The sequence below is a fragment of the Raphanus sativus genome, chromosome 4 (assembly GCF_000801105.2).
Source record: "Raphanus sativus cultivar WK10039 chromosome 4, ASM80110v3, whole genome shotgun sequence".
NCBI lineage: Eukaryota > Viridiplantae > Streptophyta > Magnoliopsida > Brassicales > Brassicaceae > Raphanus > Raphanus sativus.
In genome coordinates, this window is record NC_079514.1 from 1,426,138 (window position 1) to 1,444,133 (window position 17,996).

General features: G+C 35.8%; 5 protein-coding genes across 9 annotated transcripts; 1 reads left to right on the forward strand and 4 right to left on the reverse strand.

Annotated features, from left to right (window-relative positions):
- Nucleotides 1–923: 923 nt before the first annotated feature.
- On the reverse strand, nucleotides 924–2,396 carry LOC108848409 (GATA transcription factor 3). The gene is made up of 3 exons (XM_018621770.2): nucleotides 2,242–2,396; nucleotides 1,741–2,013; nucleotides 924–1,660 (listed from the first exon to the last, which is right to left on the reverse strand). The coding sequence occupies exons 2-3, from the start codon at nucleotides 2,002–2,004 to the stop codon at nucleotides 1,133–1,135; spliced, it is 792 nt and encodes a 263-aa protein (XP_018477272.1). The 5' UTR covers nucleotides 2,005–2,013; nucleotides 2,242–2,396; the 3' UTR covers nucleotides 924–1,132.
- Nucleotides 2,397–3,930: 1,534 nt separating this feature from the next.
- LOC108848536 (40S ribosomal protein S3a-2) lies at nucleotides 3,931–5,472 on the reverse strand. Its single transcript, XM_018621926.2, has 6 exons — nucleotides 5,311–5,472; nucleotides 5,095–5,200; nucleotides 4,857–4,994; nucleotides 4,596–4,781; nucleotides 4,282–4,482; nucleotides 3,931–4,193 (listed from the first exon to the last, which is right to left on the reverse strand). Exons 1-6 carry the CDS (start codon nucleotides 5,367–5,369, stop codon nucleotides 4,098–4,100), a joined length of 786 nt encoding a protein of 261 aa, XP_018477428.1. The 5' UTR covers nucleotides 5,370–5,472; the 3' UTR covers nucleotides 3,931–4,097.
- A 377-nt stretch (nucleotides 5,473–5,849) lies between these two features.
- On the reverse strand, nucleotides 5,850–8,653 carry LOC108849231 (squalene synthase 1). Of its 2 annotated transcripts, none has more exons than XM_018622768.2 (14): nucleotides 8,530–8,653; nucleotides 8,166–8,455; nucleotides 8,045–8,087; nucleotides 7,872–7,961; nucleotides 7,706–7,781; nucleotides 7,490–7,559; nucleotides 7,240–7,389; nucleotides 7,034–7,138; nucleotides 6,800–6,946; nucleotides 6,634–6,709; nucleotides 6,464–6,552; nucleotides 6,291–6,382; nucleotides 6,152–6,194; nucleotides 5,850–6,061 (listed from the first exon to the last, which is right to left on the reverse strand). In XM_018622768.2, the coding sequence occupies exons 2-14, from the start codon at nucleotides 8,358–8,360 to the stop codon at nucleotides 5,981–5,983; spliced, it is 1,257 nt and encodes a 418-aa protein (XP_018478270.1). In that variant the 5' UTR covers nucleotides 8,361–8,455; nucleotides 8,530–8,653; the 3' UTR covers nucleotides 5,850–5,980. The 2 variants fall into 2 exon arrangements, with proteins under 2 accessions (XP_018478270.1, XP_018478272.1); XM_018622770.2 differs by having other exon boundaries at nucleotides 8,166–8,468; nucleotides 8,530–8,611.
- Nucleotides 8,654–13,532: 4,879 nt separating this feature from the next.
- On the forward strand, nucleotides 13,533–16,689 carry LOC108855597 (BEL1-like homeodomain protein 6). Of its 4 annotated transcripts, none has more exons than XM_057008817.1 (5): nucleotides 13,533–14,005; nucleotides 14,271–15,032; nucleotides 15,299–15,663; nucleotides 15,838–15,898; nucleotides 15,981–16,689. In XM_057008817.1, exons 2-5 carry the CDS (start codon nucleotides 14,382–14,384, stop codon nucleotides 16,500–16,502), a joined length of 1,599 nt encoding a protein of 532 aa, XP_056864797.1. In that variant the 5' UTR covers nucleotides 13,533–14,005; nucleotides 14,271–14,381; the 3' UTR covers nucleotides 16,503–16,689. The 4 variants fall into 4 exon arrangements, with proteins under 4 accessions (XP_056864797.1, XP_056864795.1, XP_056864798.1 ...); XM_057008815.1 differs by having other exon boundaries at nucleotides 14,290–15,032; XM_057008818.1 differs by having other exon boundaries at nucleotides 14,297–15,032.
- Nucleotides 16,690–16,862: 173 nt separating this feature from the next.
- Nucleotides 16,863–17,760, reverse strand: LOC108855598 (protein CASPARIAN STRIP INTEGRITY FACTOR 2-like). The gene is made up of 3 exons (XM_018629455.2): nucleotides 17,566–17,760; nucleotides 17,310–17,356; nucleotides 16,863–17,167 (listed from the first exon to the last, which is right to left on the reverse strand). Exons 1-3 carry the CDS (start codon nucleotides 17,645–17,647, stop codon nucleotides 17,048–17,050), a joined length of 249 nt encoding a protein of 82 aa, XP_018484957.1. The 5' UTR covers nucleotides 17,648–17,760; the 3' UTR covers nucleotides 16,863–17,047.
- Nucleotides 17,761–17,996: the final 236 nt, after the last annotated feature.

The window sequence follows — 17,996 nt, forward strand, 5'->3', positions numbered from 1 at the left end:
AAAACTAATCTGCTCTGAGAGTTGCTTAGATTGTGAGAAACTTGTGTTTCTAGTGGATACTTCTGACTTTATAATTCCTTTTACTCCATATTTTCGTTAGGTTTTCTGTTGTTGTGGAGATTATTTAGCACAAAGTATCAATAACATTTGCAAATATTAGACCATCTTTTTGGGAAAAATTCTCTTGGAGAAAGCAAGCTAAAAAGCACCAGTTTTGTAGGATTCAATGGTTTTATTCCTCATATTTGAATTGAAATATTGTGAACTTACAAGTATGTTAAGTTCATGTGCAAGAGAACTCTAAGGATAAACACATAGTTGGTTGATATCCACTATTAATGATTATTAGTTGGGTTTGGGAAGATCAGAAAGAGATATATAGCACGTGATAAAGTACCTTCTCTTGAGATCTAGTATGTGAAAGAACACTTATGAAACTACTGACCAAAGGGTCCATGGAACTGTGGTCCTTCTATTGTAAGACTTTGTGTAGCAATTGATATAAACTGCAACTTATAGCTAGAATATTAAAGGCGGTAAATGATAATGTCCTATTTATGTTGTGTTTAATCATGTTGTCCCCAACATGAATATTTTATGCTTTACAAAAGTTATTGCGTGTTGTGTTGCTTTGAAGAACAAATTATAAACTTAAAAAGTTGTGATTCTTTTAACTCTTCTGGATTCTTTGTGAAGGAGAGAAGTCAGTTTACTGTTTGCACGAGACAGAAAGCTAACTGGCCATATGGTGAAAATGCAAAAAATAGAACTAGATTTGTAATCAGCTTTTGTCTCTCTCTTTTCTAGTATAACATTATTGTTATGGAATTTTCAAAATATTTTTACCATTTTGCATTTGTTTTCTCAGCTTGTTTTAGCTTTATAGATTACCAAATACTTCAAAAAGTCTACACCACTTCACATGGACCAAAATCATTCTAAGTAGTAGTGGTGGTGGTCTCACATCACTAAAAGATACATAATCTTGTTCATAGAAGAAACCTTTTAAAATAGACTAAGTGCAAAACAGCTTCAAATGTTATGGAGCAAGTTGCTAGATTAAAACACTAAGGATAATGTTAAAAGTAGGTTTAGCTAGACGTTTAGTTTTACCTAAGTCTTATCTACCACGTTACTGGCGAGTGGGAAATTTGACTTGGTCTGATTTAGTAATAGCTTCACCCGTCTCTTCAACCAACACTTTACTCTTTCTCAACTCTAGAACCTTCCTATGAAGATTTGAGTGGATCTCGTTCGAGAACGTCGGGCTATCCGCTGGTCTGTATTCCGGACATAGTCGACCGGACTTAAACCGGACTCCACATGCATTACATAACGTTTTTGGACCGACTGGACCGGTTCTCCATTGAGGTGTGTTGTTTGTGCCACAATGGCTGCATCTTCTTTGAAACGCAACGGCCGTTTCTTGTTTCTTCTTCCTCCCCTGCTCTCCTGTTGCTTGTTGCTTTGTTGAAACGAGTGGCCAAACCCGGTCACCGGTTAAGCTGTTCCGAGACCGTTTGGTTCTTGGTTTAACTGGAATTGAAGATGAGAAGCTTGGTTTGGTTTTGTGGGTTTGTGTGAAGAGAAGTGAGACTTCTGGTGATGAACAATCATCCACAACACGAGATACCCATTCAAGCTCTTCCACATATTCATCCTAAGTACCAGCAAATAAATATAAGAAAATCAGAAAAAATCAAATAATTGTTTTAATTACGAAAAGGCTTATAAGTTTACCGGCAAAGAAGGAAGTTGATCAAAGATGCAAGGTTGTGAACTAAAGATACAACAATCTTGTCCCTGTTCTTCTTGTGAAGAGGTAACAGAGACAAGTTCTTCTTCTTCTTGAACTTCTTCTGAAAAATCTAGAAAACACTCAACGGAGAAATCTTCAGCAGAAGAAGTTCGGCTTAGTTCCTCAGACGACACACTCACCTGATTCTTTATAGCTTCTCCCCTTAGACTTGCCTTTAGGGCTCTAGCTTCTGTCCACTGCTCCATTGACTCTTTCTTTCATACATACATACATATAAAATCTTTCAAGTTTCAATTATCACTTGACATATTTTTACTCTTGAGCTATTACAACAACTTCAACAACTATAAACATCATAACTAAACAGGAAAAAGTAGCTACAAGCTAAACTTTGTGGTCTACAAAACCTTCTGCGCATGCAAACTTTAGAGAAGTTATAAAGCTGAGAAGAGTAGAGAGGTATGCTCATCATAATTCTTTACCTGATAAAGACGAAGAAGAGCTCAGAGAAGGCGAAGAAACAGAGGAGTAGAGAGATATGGACAAAGTAAGAGGGCACTGAAATTAAACGATGATTCTTGAAGGGGTTAAAAGGTAAAATAAATACTTTATGTTTTGTGTTTTGTGCTTCCAATTCCTAAAGTTAAAGCTCTTTTTTTCTCATTTCTTTTCCCCTAACTTATTTTTTCTTAATAGTTTCTAGTTTGTGTTTTAAAAAAAAAAAAAGTTTCTAGTTTGTGGAATATTACAAAATCTTATTTCATGAATGATCCTACATTAGTATTTTAGAATGGGAGAATCAATGCTTTTTACGTTTTCTTTATTTGCCTCTTCATTTTGGTGTAAAATAATCTGTCCTTTTTTCTTAGTTTCATCATTTTTTGTTATAGAAATGTTTTTTTTGTTATAGAAATGTTAGTTTTGGTTGCTGCTTTATTTGTTTATCTGCTCACACAAGTTATAGGATTTAGAGTTAACATATTTTGTTTATAAAAGCCAAACACAGTAATGTTTTACTTTTTATTATTGTCCATACGTCAAGATTCTTGTTTTTTTTGTTGCCTTCATATTCTCTAGACCTAATCAATGAGTTCGCTACGTGTATGTCTGGCTTGGGCTTATCTTTCGTCAGAAATTGATAAGTCAGGTCTGTTTCACATATTATTCAATACAATTTGATTGATTTTTCTAATATCTTTTTGTTTTGTTATTGTTGTGAAAGGTTTATATCATGCCTCTTGTCGATGGCTATTTAGCTTCCTAGTCTTGTTAAAAGGGTTGACCATTTCTTCTTGTGAAATGCTGAAAAGTCTTACGATGGTGGATTTGTTATTCAAAACTAGTGTTGTTATAAAAGTCACCGACTCACCGGATATGTATACCGTCCGATCTTTCCCGAGATAAATATGGGAAGGTCAAGGTGACTCCCTTTACAATAGCCTCTTAGCCTTAAACACATTTTTACGTTAAGTAATACATGCATTCATTATATAAAAAAAAAAGATCTTAGTAGTTACAAAAACGTTCTTTGCTTTTTTTTTTCACCAAAGGATTCATTGATACATTCATAACCATGGGATATATACAAGGGTGGTGACGTTCTTTTACTTTAAGAAACAGAAATAATAAAATTTTGCAATTTGTAGTGTGACAAACGAAGTTTACGCCATTGTATAGTAAAAGTTCCCATGCAGTCCCGAAAGGCCATATACAAAGCCAAGCCGCCCAACCCTTGCCGTTCTGCTGTAAAAAAAAATAAAATATATAAATTCAAAGCAAATACTCAAATTCAAATTCGATTCAAACACGTAATTTTCTCAGCATAAAAACAGAATAAATAAAGTTCAACAAAACGAGAAGTGTAATGGGGAAGGTGCAGACCATCATTGGAATGGAGTTTCATCAAAGCACCACTATATACAAAACAATAAATTTATGTATAAGAAAAGCAAGGTAGATATGAGAAAGAACTGTGAACGAGAAAGAACTGTGAACGAGGGAGAACCCAAAATAATACTAACAATTAGCAAATAGTAGGGCAATAGCAAATTAAATTTCAGTGTATTTTGAGAAAAAAAAATCATTTTAAAATCGTAAGATCATCATATAGTATCTACTGGATAACTTATTTTCTCCAGAACAAAATTTAACAGTTAAAATCCAGGAGTGAATAATAGAAATGAGGTACTTAATATAAAAAACAGGATAAACAAGAGTAATAATCCATCAAAAACGAGTCCAAACACAGTCACACTGAAGTGGAAGTTCTCTTATCAAAGAACTCCATATCAATGGCTACATAACGGAGAAAAAAAGAAAGAAACAAATCTATAATCCTCTAAGCTCCGATGATTTCGGTTGGTTCCTCAGCCACTGTTTCATCTGGCCTGTCTACTTTCACACCAACATCCTCTGCTGTGTAGTCACCATGAACCTAACAAGACCAAAACCAAAGTTCAACTCGATTGTCCGAATGGCTAGACTAAGACAGACGTTGATGACAAAAACTAGTTACAACTCACCTCCATGAGCTTGCCGAGGTCAAACTTGGGAGCCTTGAGGATCTTGACTTTACGGATGAACACGTTCTGCAACGGGTAGATGTTCTGAGTCGCCTTCTCAATCTCTTTTCCAATGGCCTCAGGGATGAACTTAGCCACAAGCTCCTTAAGGTCACAAGACGAAGCCTCCTTCACCATAATCTCACTCATCTTCCTGCGGATCTAATCAACGATTCCAACAAAAATAAAAAAAAGCATATGTCAAACGTCAGAGACTTGTACTACGCATATGTTTTTAAAAATATATGCTAAGATGTGTTGTTATTATTATTAACCTGGCGGACTTGGCTGGATTGAGCATAACAAGTACGCTTGACCTGGTTAGCACGCCTCTTGGTGAAACCAATGCAGAACAGCCTCAAGGTGTAACTGTCAGTGGTCTTCACATCTACATGAGCTTCAATCAGTGTCTGCCACTTCTTCACCAATGACCTCAGCTTGTCAGTTGTGAAATCCATACCCTACAATACCAGAGTGTTTCTACATTTTTATTCAAACTACTTGCAAAAGCAAAAAGCCTTGTCTTTGAAACATACCCAGAACTGGGTCAAGACATTCCTGCCCTGGACATCTTCAGCTCTGAGACGGATCTTCCTGTAAGAGTGGTCCTCATCCTTGTTGAGATCAGCAAGAGACACCTCGAAAACTCTGTGTTTCAACCCCTCAGATGCAATCTGAAATCACCCAAACCACACTATTATATATCACCAATGAAACCAACCAAAAGCTAATTACTTTCTCCACAAGTAAGCTATAGATTAAAAGTAAATTTACCTTGGTACCCTGAGTTCTGGAAACAAGTGTCTTTCCGACATTTCTGTGAGTGAAGTTAGAGGGAGCCTTGATGTCATACCAATCCTTCTTGGAGAAAGGATCAACACTGCCCATCACCATCATATCATATTATTATCATATTAAAAAAAAGAAGAGGTTTTTTCACTTCAATATGAAACCTAAATGTTGAATGTGGGGGGGAAACGTGTTACTTACATCTTCTTCTTCCCTCCTTTACGACCCTTTGAGATCCTCTTGTTCTTCCCGACAGCCATGGTTTGGTGATCTTCAGAAGCTGCTGCTGACGAACGAGCAACAGCTGAGGAGATGAAGAAGATGAGCGGCTTCGACAATTCAGAGAGAAAGCCCTAGTTACTTTTGCATTCAGGTTTTTATATATCTTAGGGGTTTGTTGGGCTCAGATATAAACTTATAGCTACTGGATTTGATATTGAAGCCCAATGGGCCTTAAGATGAAGAAACGGCTTCAATAACAGTGAAAGTCCTAATTGTCATATAAAAATTATATATGAGGTTTTATATAGCTTACTGGATTTGATTTGCAAAGTCTTCTTTAAACTTAATTCACATTTGACTGATGCAGTTTCCAAGAGTGTTAATTGATTTAAGAGCTCCAGGCCTAGTTGTTGAATAAGAAGAGATAATAAGCTTTCAGAAGTTTTTTTTTTTTTTTGCAACATTTACTTTGAAGAGATTTAATTAAACGGTACAACCGTACAAGACAAAGAAGGCAGTAACTAAAAATAGAATCCATGGTTTAAGACCAAACCAAGTTTAATCTCTCTCTCTTTTGTTAGGGAAACAATCTTGAATATGAGATTCAGCTCTAAGAAGAAAAGAGTAAAAGACTGAACCAACAAACAAATCACTGCTCATCATCACTGACCACTCCGTTTGCTCTGAGATATGCAAAGACTATAGCCAGTAGAATCATAAGCATTACAATCTGCATTTTTTTTGTTATCAAGTAGAGAATGAGGATGATGAATTACTTAAATGTATCTATTAAAACAAAGAGAGATACTGTTCAACTTACATAAAGATTGTTTGATTGTCCTTTGTCATTAACATAAGACTTTCTGAAAGGCAAAGAGACATATAGATATCAATCATAAAGATTGTTTGATCTATATATCAAAGATTATCTGAAACAATAAGAAGATGAGAGTCTGTACCTCTTATGAAGAACACCATTGTCTCTGCAGAGCTGCTGAACGTCTTCTAGTTGTTTTAGTGTCTTACTAGCATTTGGATCCTTCTTGTCAACCTTTTATGGTAAAACATATTCTTCTTTTAATAAGGACAGATCAGAGTTATAGGAAAAAAAAAAGAGGAAGAGATGAGATACCTTTGTTTTAAGCATGCAAGAAAAATCATAGAAGGCACCATAGACATCAGCCATTGTCTTTGTGCGATCAATCACTTTAGCAGTAAGACCTTAACAAAAAAAAGAAAGTTGTTAAACAACAACATGCTTGTAACACGTTCTCAAAGCTCAACACAGTAAAAACATCTTACCTCGCCTCAATTTCACAACGCCTCTAAACACTTGCACATTGTTATAGCATAATGCAAGTGTTCCAATGGCCATGATCTGATCAAAAAGAAACACATCCAAACAAAGAGATATATCAACTTCCATGGCGTTTGATATCAATGCAGTGTTTTTAGATAGTTTTCAGACCTGAGGGATAGCACAGAACCGAAATATGGAAGGATCACGCAACGAAGCCATGAATTTCAGGCAATCTTCGATATGCGTCAAAGCATTACTGACCATTTCATTCAAGCACTGCACTGAACTATTTGAGTTCTTCTCGTACTTTAAGTCCTACATTGTCAATAATAATAAAAAAGAGAAGAGCATTGTTAGAAACTAGTCAAATGTGAGTAAGATCAGAGCTTGAGAGATATGTACCTCGAGCTTGGCAGCATATTTGCCCCATATCTTGCGAGGCCAAAACATGCGGGACTTTGGTATTTCATTAATGTCCTCAAGATAATCTCTTATAATGTTTGTTTTCTGCAAATATGACGACCAGTTTTTCCCAAATTATTCAAAGATATAAAAGATTTGAGGAGTAAACACATTCTACACTTGATATAATACATTTGTTGTTGTACCTGAAGAAATAAACCCATAGAGTTGGAGATATGCTCCCAGTCTGGGGTCAAAACTTCTGATCCGGAAGCTAGGAAGAGTTTAGACAGACCCAAACCCACAAGTCCAGCAACATAGTGGCAGTACTCATCATAGTCATCAACAGTCTCTACCTAAGCATCATTACACACAAAAAAAAAAAGATCATTTCTTCACGCTAATATAAGTAATAATAGAACACAAACAGATATGTTTAATGTTACAATTACAGACCTCCTGGCAGATAAACTTGGCCATTCCTGCACCCATTCTTTTAGTTATTTCCTCAATAGCCTCTTGATACCTTCATTTACAAACAAAGGTATTGGTTTATATATATATAACAATTACTAGTATTTCCCATAAAGTTTCAACAAATCAAAAAGGTCTAAAACAAAAAAAAAAACAGAAGGGCATAGAGGAAAATAGTAGAGAACTAAGTAAACTAACCCTTTTTCAAGTTCCACAAAAGCTGCAGAAACATAGTGAAATTGGTCCATTAGAACCTTGTACTCCTTCGTACCACCTAAAGGTTGAATCCATAAGTTAAGAATATGGATGGTAAATACATATAGAAAGATGGAGAGATGTAAAGAGAGTGTTCAAAAAAACTTGCATGAATAGTGCCAGTCAATATCATATATGTGGCGGTGGAAGGCTATCAGGATGGGCAGCTTTTCATCAGTTGGTATGCTAGTGTCATCCTCTGCAGTACACAACACAAGAATGATGAACACATTGCAAAAGACAGAAGCTTTTTGCTTATTTTAGAGAGAGAGAGACACTAACCAACAGTATCAAGAGCTCGAAGAACCAAGTAGAACACACACACCTACACCAAATGCAATTGCATAAGACATATTACTCACAAAATTATACACAGAGAGATAGAGAGAGAGAAGAAACGTACAGCGTTACGAAGCTGGGTGCCAAGTTGCTGAATAACGAGAGAGAAGCTTCGAGAGACCTTGTGGAGCATAGAGTAGCAGAAAGCCCAGTGAGGCTCAGGTGGGATCTGCTTCTCTGCTTTCTCCATCGCTCGTTTCATCTTCAAGAGCGGATATATATCATCAGGGTATCTCAGAAACGTCCCCAAGCTCCCCATTTTTTTTTTCTGAAATTCGATTCAGAAACAGAGCTCCCCTGTTAATGGAATCACTGACAACCAACAATGCCTTCTTTTTTTTTTCTTTTTTTTTTCTGCGACAACACACTTTGAATTGAACCAAACACAATCAGTTTAAGAAATTGCGAAGGATGAATCCAATCCTCACCTTCGATGTGGTTCGATCTGATTCCGCCAGCGAGTAATTCTAAATTCAGGATTTTTTTCTTCAAGCTTTTGTTTATTCATTCATCGATGAAAACAAAGGGTCACGTTATTTTATTTATTTTAAAAAACAAATTAAGGTTAAGTTACCTTTTACTACAAGATAAGCGTTTATTACAAGTTGGTTAAATTTTATTACAAGTTAAGACAAAAGAGAATTAAGCAAAATTAGTGGATAATTTGATTTACTGGGCCAAAAGGCCCAAAACTGAAAAACGCTGACACGGCAAACGAACGATGACGTGGCAAAATGATTGGTTTTAGTTACGTATCCCCCCTACAGTTTAAATGTAACTACCTCTCTCTGTTTTTGCCGCCTTGGTAACTAACTAACTAATCAAACAATTCGAAATGGCGACGAAGAAGAGATGATTCCGGGGAACGGGTGTAAGAAACTGGATATACAGAGGGTGAGGAAACTCGGGAAAAGAGTAATGGCTAAGGTCTTAATTACCTCAAGAGGTCTCCGTGTTCTTTCACTTGAAACCTGGTTGCGTTGTCGCGCGGTTAGCATGGTCTCTGTCTGATGCTAACTCAGTGAAGTTCATAACTATGGTTCTTGAGTTAGCATTGAATTCAAATGGAGAAGCTGATGTTGTTGAATATATCTATCATAGATTTTAGCAGTGACTCATAACCAATAATTTTTTTTTGTTTGGTGGTGGTTGTCTTTGTAAGCATTGACGAATCCGTGAATTTTGTTGCTTGCTTTCTTGATCAGCCGTTCTCGTTGGGATGTGAAAAGAGTTTGATGTAACGTTGGTTTTAGACTTTTGTTCTCTTGACGTAGAGAGTTTGGTGAATTCTCAACATGGGAATGTAAGTGTACTATCATTAATTGGGCTTACAGGCCGATATATTCCAAAGACTGGATGTGAGTTGGCCTTAAGTACTGAGCAATGCATGTTGTTATCCTTAGTAGTGTTAAGCGCAAGTACTTTTGGTGTATATAACCGATAATACGCTCTACTGTTGAAATCCCATTGAAGAGATGGTTGTTACTCTTCTGATAAAAATAATCTTTTGATTTTAAACAAAATGCTATAGTTTTACTTTACCAAATGATTATAGCATGTTTTAAGTTTTTTCCTTATGAAAATAATTAAACTGTAGAATCATATATATAATGCCTCACTTTTCTCTCTTTAGAGAGCATCCACGTCGGACTATTTTTAATGCCTGTGGGGACCACATTTTGTCTGGTTTCGTATCGTTTGGTCTGATTTGAGTTATCCATGTTTGGTTCGATAATTAAGTCAAACCACTGCGTTTTTTGTTTAGTTCATTAGGGCTTCATTGTTTTATTTCTTCTATCTTCAACACGCCGTCTCCACTTAGCCTAATCTGAATCTGCAAACATAATAATTTTTTTCCTCATCTCTTAACCTCCCCTGTTTTAGCCTATTTCTGTGGTTCAACGTATTTCTATCGTCTCGGAATCCACTGCCCTGTTTCGGTCGGCGAGACCACAAAACAATCAGTGGAAGATGTCTCTGACATATCATGGATCTGCGACATGGATAGAACGCCATTTCTCTTCAGAGATGGCTCTCCAATTCAGGCCTCCCATCCGCAGAAAATGGCTATCGACAGAGTCGACATCGGAGAGAGGACTCGCGCTTCTCAAAACCTAAAAAAAAGGAGAGAAGCTTCTCTTCGTTCATCCTTCTCTCTTGATCAGTACTGATTCCGTAAGTTCAAAAGCGTTGAATTTTTATCTAAGCTTCCAATAAAGTCATGGGCTTTAGATTCCTTTCATGGGTATAGGTGTCGACCAATGGTGAGGCTGGTGAAGTGATGAAGCGTTATGATGTTCTGGATTGACCTTTGCTAGCTACTTATCTTATCAGTGAAGGGAGTCTTCGGAAAGATTCTAGATGCTTTAACTATATCTCTGCTCTTCTGAGACAACCTTACTCGCTTTTATACTGGTATGTTTGTTTTTTTTTTTTTTGTTTCTGTTACTGAACTTGAAAATATTCTTTCCATTTGATGGCATTAGTCTCACTCTTTTGGTGTACTCTTTTTGTTTTTCAGGACTCAGATAAAACTTGATATGTACTTGGAAGAATCACAGATTCGAGAACGGGCAATTGAAAGAATCAGTAATGTTGTGAGATATTGTATTCTCTTTCCTTCTCTCAGCTGCAATTTGATGCGTAGAACTTTGCTTTACTTGATCTTGCACGTGATGTGTAGGAGACTGATTGTTATGTCCTGCATCAGACACAGCTGAAAATATGAAGTTGCAAGATGCCCAGATATGTACAAGATCATCCCTCAAACAACCATTGATGAAGGCATCTGGTTGTGAAAGAACTTTATCTTATTTAATTTCTTTTCCTTATTTAATAATGTTCATATTGTTTATATTTAGATTGATTTAATCCTTGCAGGTTACAATAACTACTGAAGTCTCATCAAAAAGTGTAAGAGAGCAATCATTGTCTTTGTTAGTGAGACTATACAAAGAGTTTGGTCTCGGGCCGGAAAAGCATCTACACCGCCGGATAGCTTCCTTTCACTTGGAAAGAGTTCGCTGTTATGATCTTTAATGAAGATGACGGTATCATTAATGGCCCTAGGTAAGATTTTTCTTCACTTACTCGAGTCATATTGTTTTTATTTGAAAAAATTGACATGTTTTTGTATGGGTTTTGGTAGAAGGGAGAGATCATATAAGGTGGCTATCAAGTTCATTGCACTGGCCAATATGCATCACTTGGGCGAGTTTCTAGCTGGTAAACGCGCGGATCGACCACAAACCATTTAAGTAATTGATACGTTCTTTTTTATGAAGTTGTGTGGTTTTAAAGTGTAGGCGTGCGAAATTGTAGAAGGACAACGGTGCACAAAAAGGTTGACGAGAAGCAAATTACTGCTCTTTTGAAAGATACATGCCAGAGCTAAGGGACATAGAAAACGATATTCTAAAGGTAATATTTTCAATGGTTCCTTTGTGAGTTAGAACTGATTAATCTTGGTTTTGGATAATGTTTTGAAAACGGTGCAACACAACGTGTATTATCAAGATCCATATTAACCTTGGTGATCATATCTGAATCTGTCTCCAGAGTTGCAAAATCAATGAAACCCCATTTGTTGAAGGGAAATGTGAGGAAGCATCCACTTCCGCTTCTGCCAGCAACACATTTACAGCTGATGTGAAAGAAGGTGAACGCATACACCACGCCGACACGACTCTGCTCCCGTCTCTTTAGATTTTTTTATATTACTTTGCATTATCTATTTCAGATTTTGCAATATGTTCCCTATTTCCAGGTTTTTTTCAAAGCCATTTACGGCAACTTACCTCATCCAAGGAGAATTATTTCTAAACTTTAGTAGTTAAAAGGATTTGATTTAATATTTAGAATAGAGGTAACAAAATGCAAAACATGTTATATATCATAGCGTAAGTAAACATGCAATATTCAGATATATGTCTCCTTCGCATTCCTACCTTCATTTGCATTTCCAGACGTGCATTAATATGAATTTAGAGATCTCTTGTCTTCTTCTTATACATTTATTCTGATAATCACTACAACTATACTAAACAAAACATCACTACAACTATACTAAGCAAAACACTTGACTCCACCTCCTATAACATTTTAAACTACAATATATGTATCTTTCACATTTCAACAGCGCGGCTTTCACATTTTAACATCCCCGCGCAAGCGCGGGGCTCCGCCCCTAGTGACAACAATAAGAGAGAAAAGCTTGGGGGGGACATTACAGCTCTCTTGGCCCAACAAGATCTCTCGCTTCGTATCCACCAGTAGATTCTCTCTCTCTCTCTCTTTTCAGACAAGTCCATTGTTCGTATTATTATTACCTCATCTCTGATTCTGACCCTCTCGCTGCACCATCTGTCCCAGGTCAGACAACTTTTCCTCTATTTCTATCTACCCTACTATTTTATGTTTCTTCATAAATTTACCTTCAACTTCCTATCTCTTTCCAAGACATCCAACCTCTTTGTGTTTATGTTGATGCTCGCAAGTCCCACAACCCCATATCTCCATGGAACTAACTATTTTGTCGGTTCTAGTCAGTAATGTCATTTAGCTGGTTTCCATGAAAAAATCAGCTAAAGATATTTTAGTTTTTACCAAGTTAGGATATAGAGTATATAGACTTCTGTCAAACAAGAAAGTGAATGCTAAAACTAGAAAACATTTGAAAGAAAAGGTACCTATCCACAAATACCTACAAAGTGTTCATAGGAAAAGACAAAACTCAGTGGGCAAAACGGGGCACTTATGGTGTTTACAACCAAAAAAATAAAACAAGAAAAAGTTGTGTTTGTTATTTCTTTGGGACCCTTGTTTCTTTGATAGTTGTATGCAACTATATCGCCTCTGGAGTCTGGACTAACATAGTCCACAAATGTACTTCATCAAAAAAAAAATATCTGTATATATAAAAAAGGAGATAATATAAAGACATGGAAGAAGAACCATAAATAGCTTACTTAAAAAGCAAAGTAGCTAATGCTAAAAATACCTAATATGCTGCATTAGTCTTTCAGTGACAAAAAAGTCTTTTATCTTCTAAAATTCATATACGCATATGTATGAATTCAAGTTTAAACTCTAGTTATGATATAACAATGACATAACACTAATACTAAATGAGATCATTAAATTATAAACTATTTTGGCAAGAATACATTTTACCTAATTTTATAGTTTGTGTTGGAAAGGTATGTGATAGTTTTAGAATTTATTATTTTTAACATAGATAAATTGCAATTCAAAAACCAAATTTAGAGACTAAAGTTTTTTCCTAAGTTTTGAAGAAACGACAACATCTTCGTTTTTAATACTTTTCAGCTTAAATAAAGAAAATAAAATTTCAGAATGTAATCGTATGGTGGATATTGTTTCAACTTTTAATCAATAGACAAAAAGAGATAAGATATGGGATTAGGAGAAACATGAGCACAGGGGTTTAGGTCGACCAACTAGTTGTTAAGGATAGAAACACCTTAACCAGACATTTATAACATTTTCGCTACAATTTTCTTCTCTTTACCAATGATTTGACTCCAAGAATCAACAAGCAAGTTCAAGCACCAACCAGATTATAGCTTTCTGAAGCAAGATTCTTAACAAACCAGAGTCTTTATTTGATAGCTTTTCCACTTTATTTTTCACTAAACAAGAAATAAAAAGTTTTATTTTCTTTCTTTCTTCTGTGAGAGTGAGAGAATGATATGGGTCTTTCACGTGTGGCACTAAAATGAGATGATGAATTCAAATTATATATCACTATAAGAAAAGAAAAGGCGTAAACAAAATCTTTCACATTTTATAATTTTTGGGATCATCATTTTCATTTTCATTTTAAAAAAATTTCTGTCTAAGTTTTGGCTTGTCTTCTTCAACAAAGTAGTAGTTGATATCCAGGTGATTTTCCTAATCTATCTTTATTTCTCTTTCAACTCCTTTTTTTTGGTGTTCTCTGGATTATGCTTACATCTCCATTATTGCATGCATAGTCATCACAAGATGATCAAATTTTACATCATTTTTAGTTATACTCAGCACCCTGCCCTGTTTCAATTATTTTTCTAATCTGCCATTAATTTCAGTCATTTCTTCTATTACAAAGTTCTTGTAACAAGATGAAATTTTGTAAAGGATCTGTTTTGATGAATGATGAAAAACTTAGGTTTGTGTCTGATCTGAAGCTTTCAGGCTGCGGCTTCTATGACCTGATCACAGGACAAAGGACTATGGAACTCAACTGATCCAAGAAACACACTGAATTGCTACATTTTCGATGGAGAATTATCAGGAAGCTAGGTTTCCTCCCGGAAACGCAATGATCCACATGAACCCTACAGTTTCTTACTCCGAGGAAGTAGCCGGTAGAGAAAGCACTGAAGCTAACAATGTCTCAGCCTCACAAGAGAGGCAAGTATATTCAAGATTTGGTGGAGTTTCACAAATGCAGGACATTCAAGATTTCGGTTCTTGGAGAGATCAAGCGAGTGACAGGAGCGGTTTCCACCTGATGAGCCCTATTGCAGTCCCTACAGGAGTTCATCAGACTGGTCAGGGATTGTCCCTTAGCCTCGGTTCACAGATTCTCCCTGCTATTCACCAAATGAACCATCAGAGAATGGAGCCAAGAGAGGAGCATTGTAGAGGCAATGAGTATGCAACACAGAGCTTTCCGAATGTGGATGTTGTGAGAACAATTCCAAACTCAAAGTATCTCAAGGCAGCTCAACAGCTTCTAGATGAAGCTGTTAATGTAAAGAAATCTTTGAAGCAGTTTCAGCCAGAGGGAGATAAGAACAAAGAAAACCCTCAAGAACCGGATCAAACCCCTCAAGACTCAAGCACGAATCCTCCCGCTGAGATCTCTCAATCAGAGAAACAAGAAATGCATAACAAGTTGACAAAACTCTTGTCAATGTTGGATGAGGTAATGCCAATGAAACCTCTCATATTTTATCATACAGTAGCTACTTGATAGGCTTCGTTTAATTGCTTTTGCATTTATAATAGAATATTTTTTTTCAAATTAATTCATCAGTTTAATATATTAAATGCAAACATTGAATTTATTATAGAAAATGTTTAGTCAAAAATAAATGCAAAAGCATGAATTAACAAGCCCATCCATAATGTTGAATCATTTGGTGTATAATCTAATCATATTGTATTTGTTGTATTTGATTTTGGTATAAGGTGGATAGAAGATATAAGCAATATTACCAGCAGATGCAGATAGTTGTATCCTCCTTCGATGTGATAGCAGGTTATGGAGCCGCTAAGCCATACACAGCACTCGCTCTTCAAACCATTTCACGCCATTTCCGAAGCCTAAGAGATGCAATATCAGGACAAATCATTGTGATACGAAAATGCCTTGGGGAACAAGATGGTTCAGATGGGAAAGGAGTTGGGGTCATAAGCCGGCTTAAGTACGTTGATCAACATTTAAGACAACAAAGAGGTTTCATGCAACCTCAGGCTTGGAGGCCTCAACGTGGTCTACCTGAAAACTCTGTTTTGATTCTCCGTGCTTGGCTCTTTGAACATTTTCTTCACCCGTAAGTATCTTCCGGACTTTTTAAGAATATAAGCTCAACTCCGATGGAATATAAATAATATATAAGTGATTTGCACCGATCCATAATAGGCTATTGGTTTTGAGTTCGAAATCCATGAAACTTCATATAATTTTTTTTGTAAATAACACTGTTACTGTTTGGAAACATGTATAGTTACCCGAAGGATTCTGACAAGATCATGCTAGCAAGACAAACAGGGTTGAGCCGGGGTCAGGTACTAAGCGCTTTACTTGACGATTGTTTCTAACTCTTTATAATTTTATTTGTTTATTGATTGATGTGTACGTTTGTAATAGGTCTCAAACTGGTTTATAAATGCGCGTGTGCGTTTATGGAAGCCAATGGTGGAAGAAATATATAAGGAGGAATTCACAGAGAATGATTCCAACTCGTCCTCTGAAAATACACCAAAAATGTCTGAGGTACGTCCTATTGTTGCTGATGATGAAGATCCAGCTCAAGAGTTTCCACAAGACCGGACAAAACCGGATCATGAACATGGTTATGGTGTGGAAACTTGTGGCATGGTCCAGGGCGGTCATCAAATGGATGGTGGGAGGTTTATGACGGTTGAGCCTTCATATCATGTGGCTGAGATTTCAAGATTTGGTGGTGGTGGTGTGTCTTTAACTCTAGGACTTCAAAATTCTCAAGGGCGTGAAAATGTTGTAGCTATGTCTAGTGAGGCGTACAACAGCTTTCCAGGGGTTGGTATTTATGGAAATGACATCCCTGGAGCTGAGATGGAGTATGTAAATCCTGAGAGTCGCCAGAACCGGATAAGTTCTTCACAGTTGGTACATGATTTTGTAGCTTGAAGAATAAAGCAACGGAGAGGAATAAGAGGAGTATGTGTGCATGAGTGAATGTTATGATCAGCCTCAATTCTCTAGTGGAAGATTTGGTCAGAGAAAAAAATATTCAGAAATAATTGTATAAAGAAAACATTCTTTTGTGTAAGAAAATGTACAACAATCACAATCATGAGTTTTGAATTTGAACTTAGTGGAAGCTTTAAGAAAAACAGTTGAGAATACTTCTTGATTAATTTATTTCTTTAGTTGTAAATAATAATAGCTCACAAGTAATGCCTTATCATCCAATAATTGCAATATTGCATGATAACCAAACCATATAATGTTGTGATAAAGTGACATGAATTTTCACCAAACTCACACTCCTATGAACAAAGACTATATATATAATCGTTTACTAGATAACATATCATCAAATTCTTATGATAACTAGAACATCGTTGAAACTTATTGAAATGTTAGTCTTTAGTTATATATTCATTATACATCTCATAAAGTCTGACATCTATATACAGTCAATCCATCATATGAAATTATGAATCATGTGATCAGTTGGGAATAAGCTTGGAAGGAGGCCTGACAAGCTTTGGTGTAGGACTGAACTGACCATAGTCTCTTGAATTCATCCTCAGAATTCTCTCATGTTCATGTATCCTTCTTTCCACCAACTGTCCACATATAGAACATTTTATTTTATTCACCAACGTATTATTTTAGTTACTAAAATCATGGGATGATTATTTCTCAAAAATCAAATCATTCTGATTTACATCTATTTTTATGAATTAAAATTTTAAAATGACGACTAACCTCCTGATGAATATCGTCTTGGCTATAGATTAGAATGGATGGTCGGCCTACAAAAAATTGAAGAGATTTGTTTGTTTTTCATATCCAAGATTAAATACTCCAAATAATGCTAAGTAACATAATATATCTAAAAGTTAACCATCAAGTGTTTACAAACGCACATGTGCAGCACATGTAATAGGCACATGAAGTTAAGGAGAAAAGCTTCAATCAAAGGGTAGATAGATAGAGAGCGAGGGAGAGGTAAGGAAAAAACCTGCGGAAGAGAAAGCAAACATTGTAGCTGAAACAAGAAGGCAGACGAAACCTAGTTTCTTCACAAATTGTAATAAATACATCTTCTTCAACTCTTATCTATGAAAAAAGCAAGTTAATGAAAGTGTTTGATGTGCTTTTAAACTATATCTTGTTGATTTAGATACGTACACCTTATATATACACCTTTAGATAGAAACCCATGCATCTGGTTTGTCACTAACTCACTATATATAGCCTCTAAGAAAATACCACCATCTATTTTATTAAACATGATCCACTGATATAAGTGTGGTCTAACTATTTTAATAGAATAGAATAATTTTTTTATTAATTATTTAAGAATTTTTTATACAAATAAAAATATAAAAATGATTAAAAATAAAAATATAAAAATTAAATTTTTTTAAAAAAGTGTAAAACAAAAATATA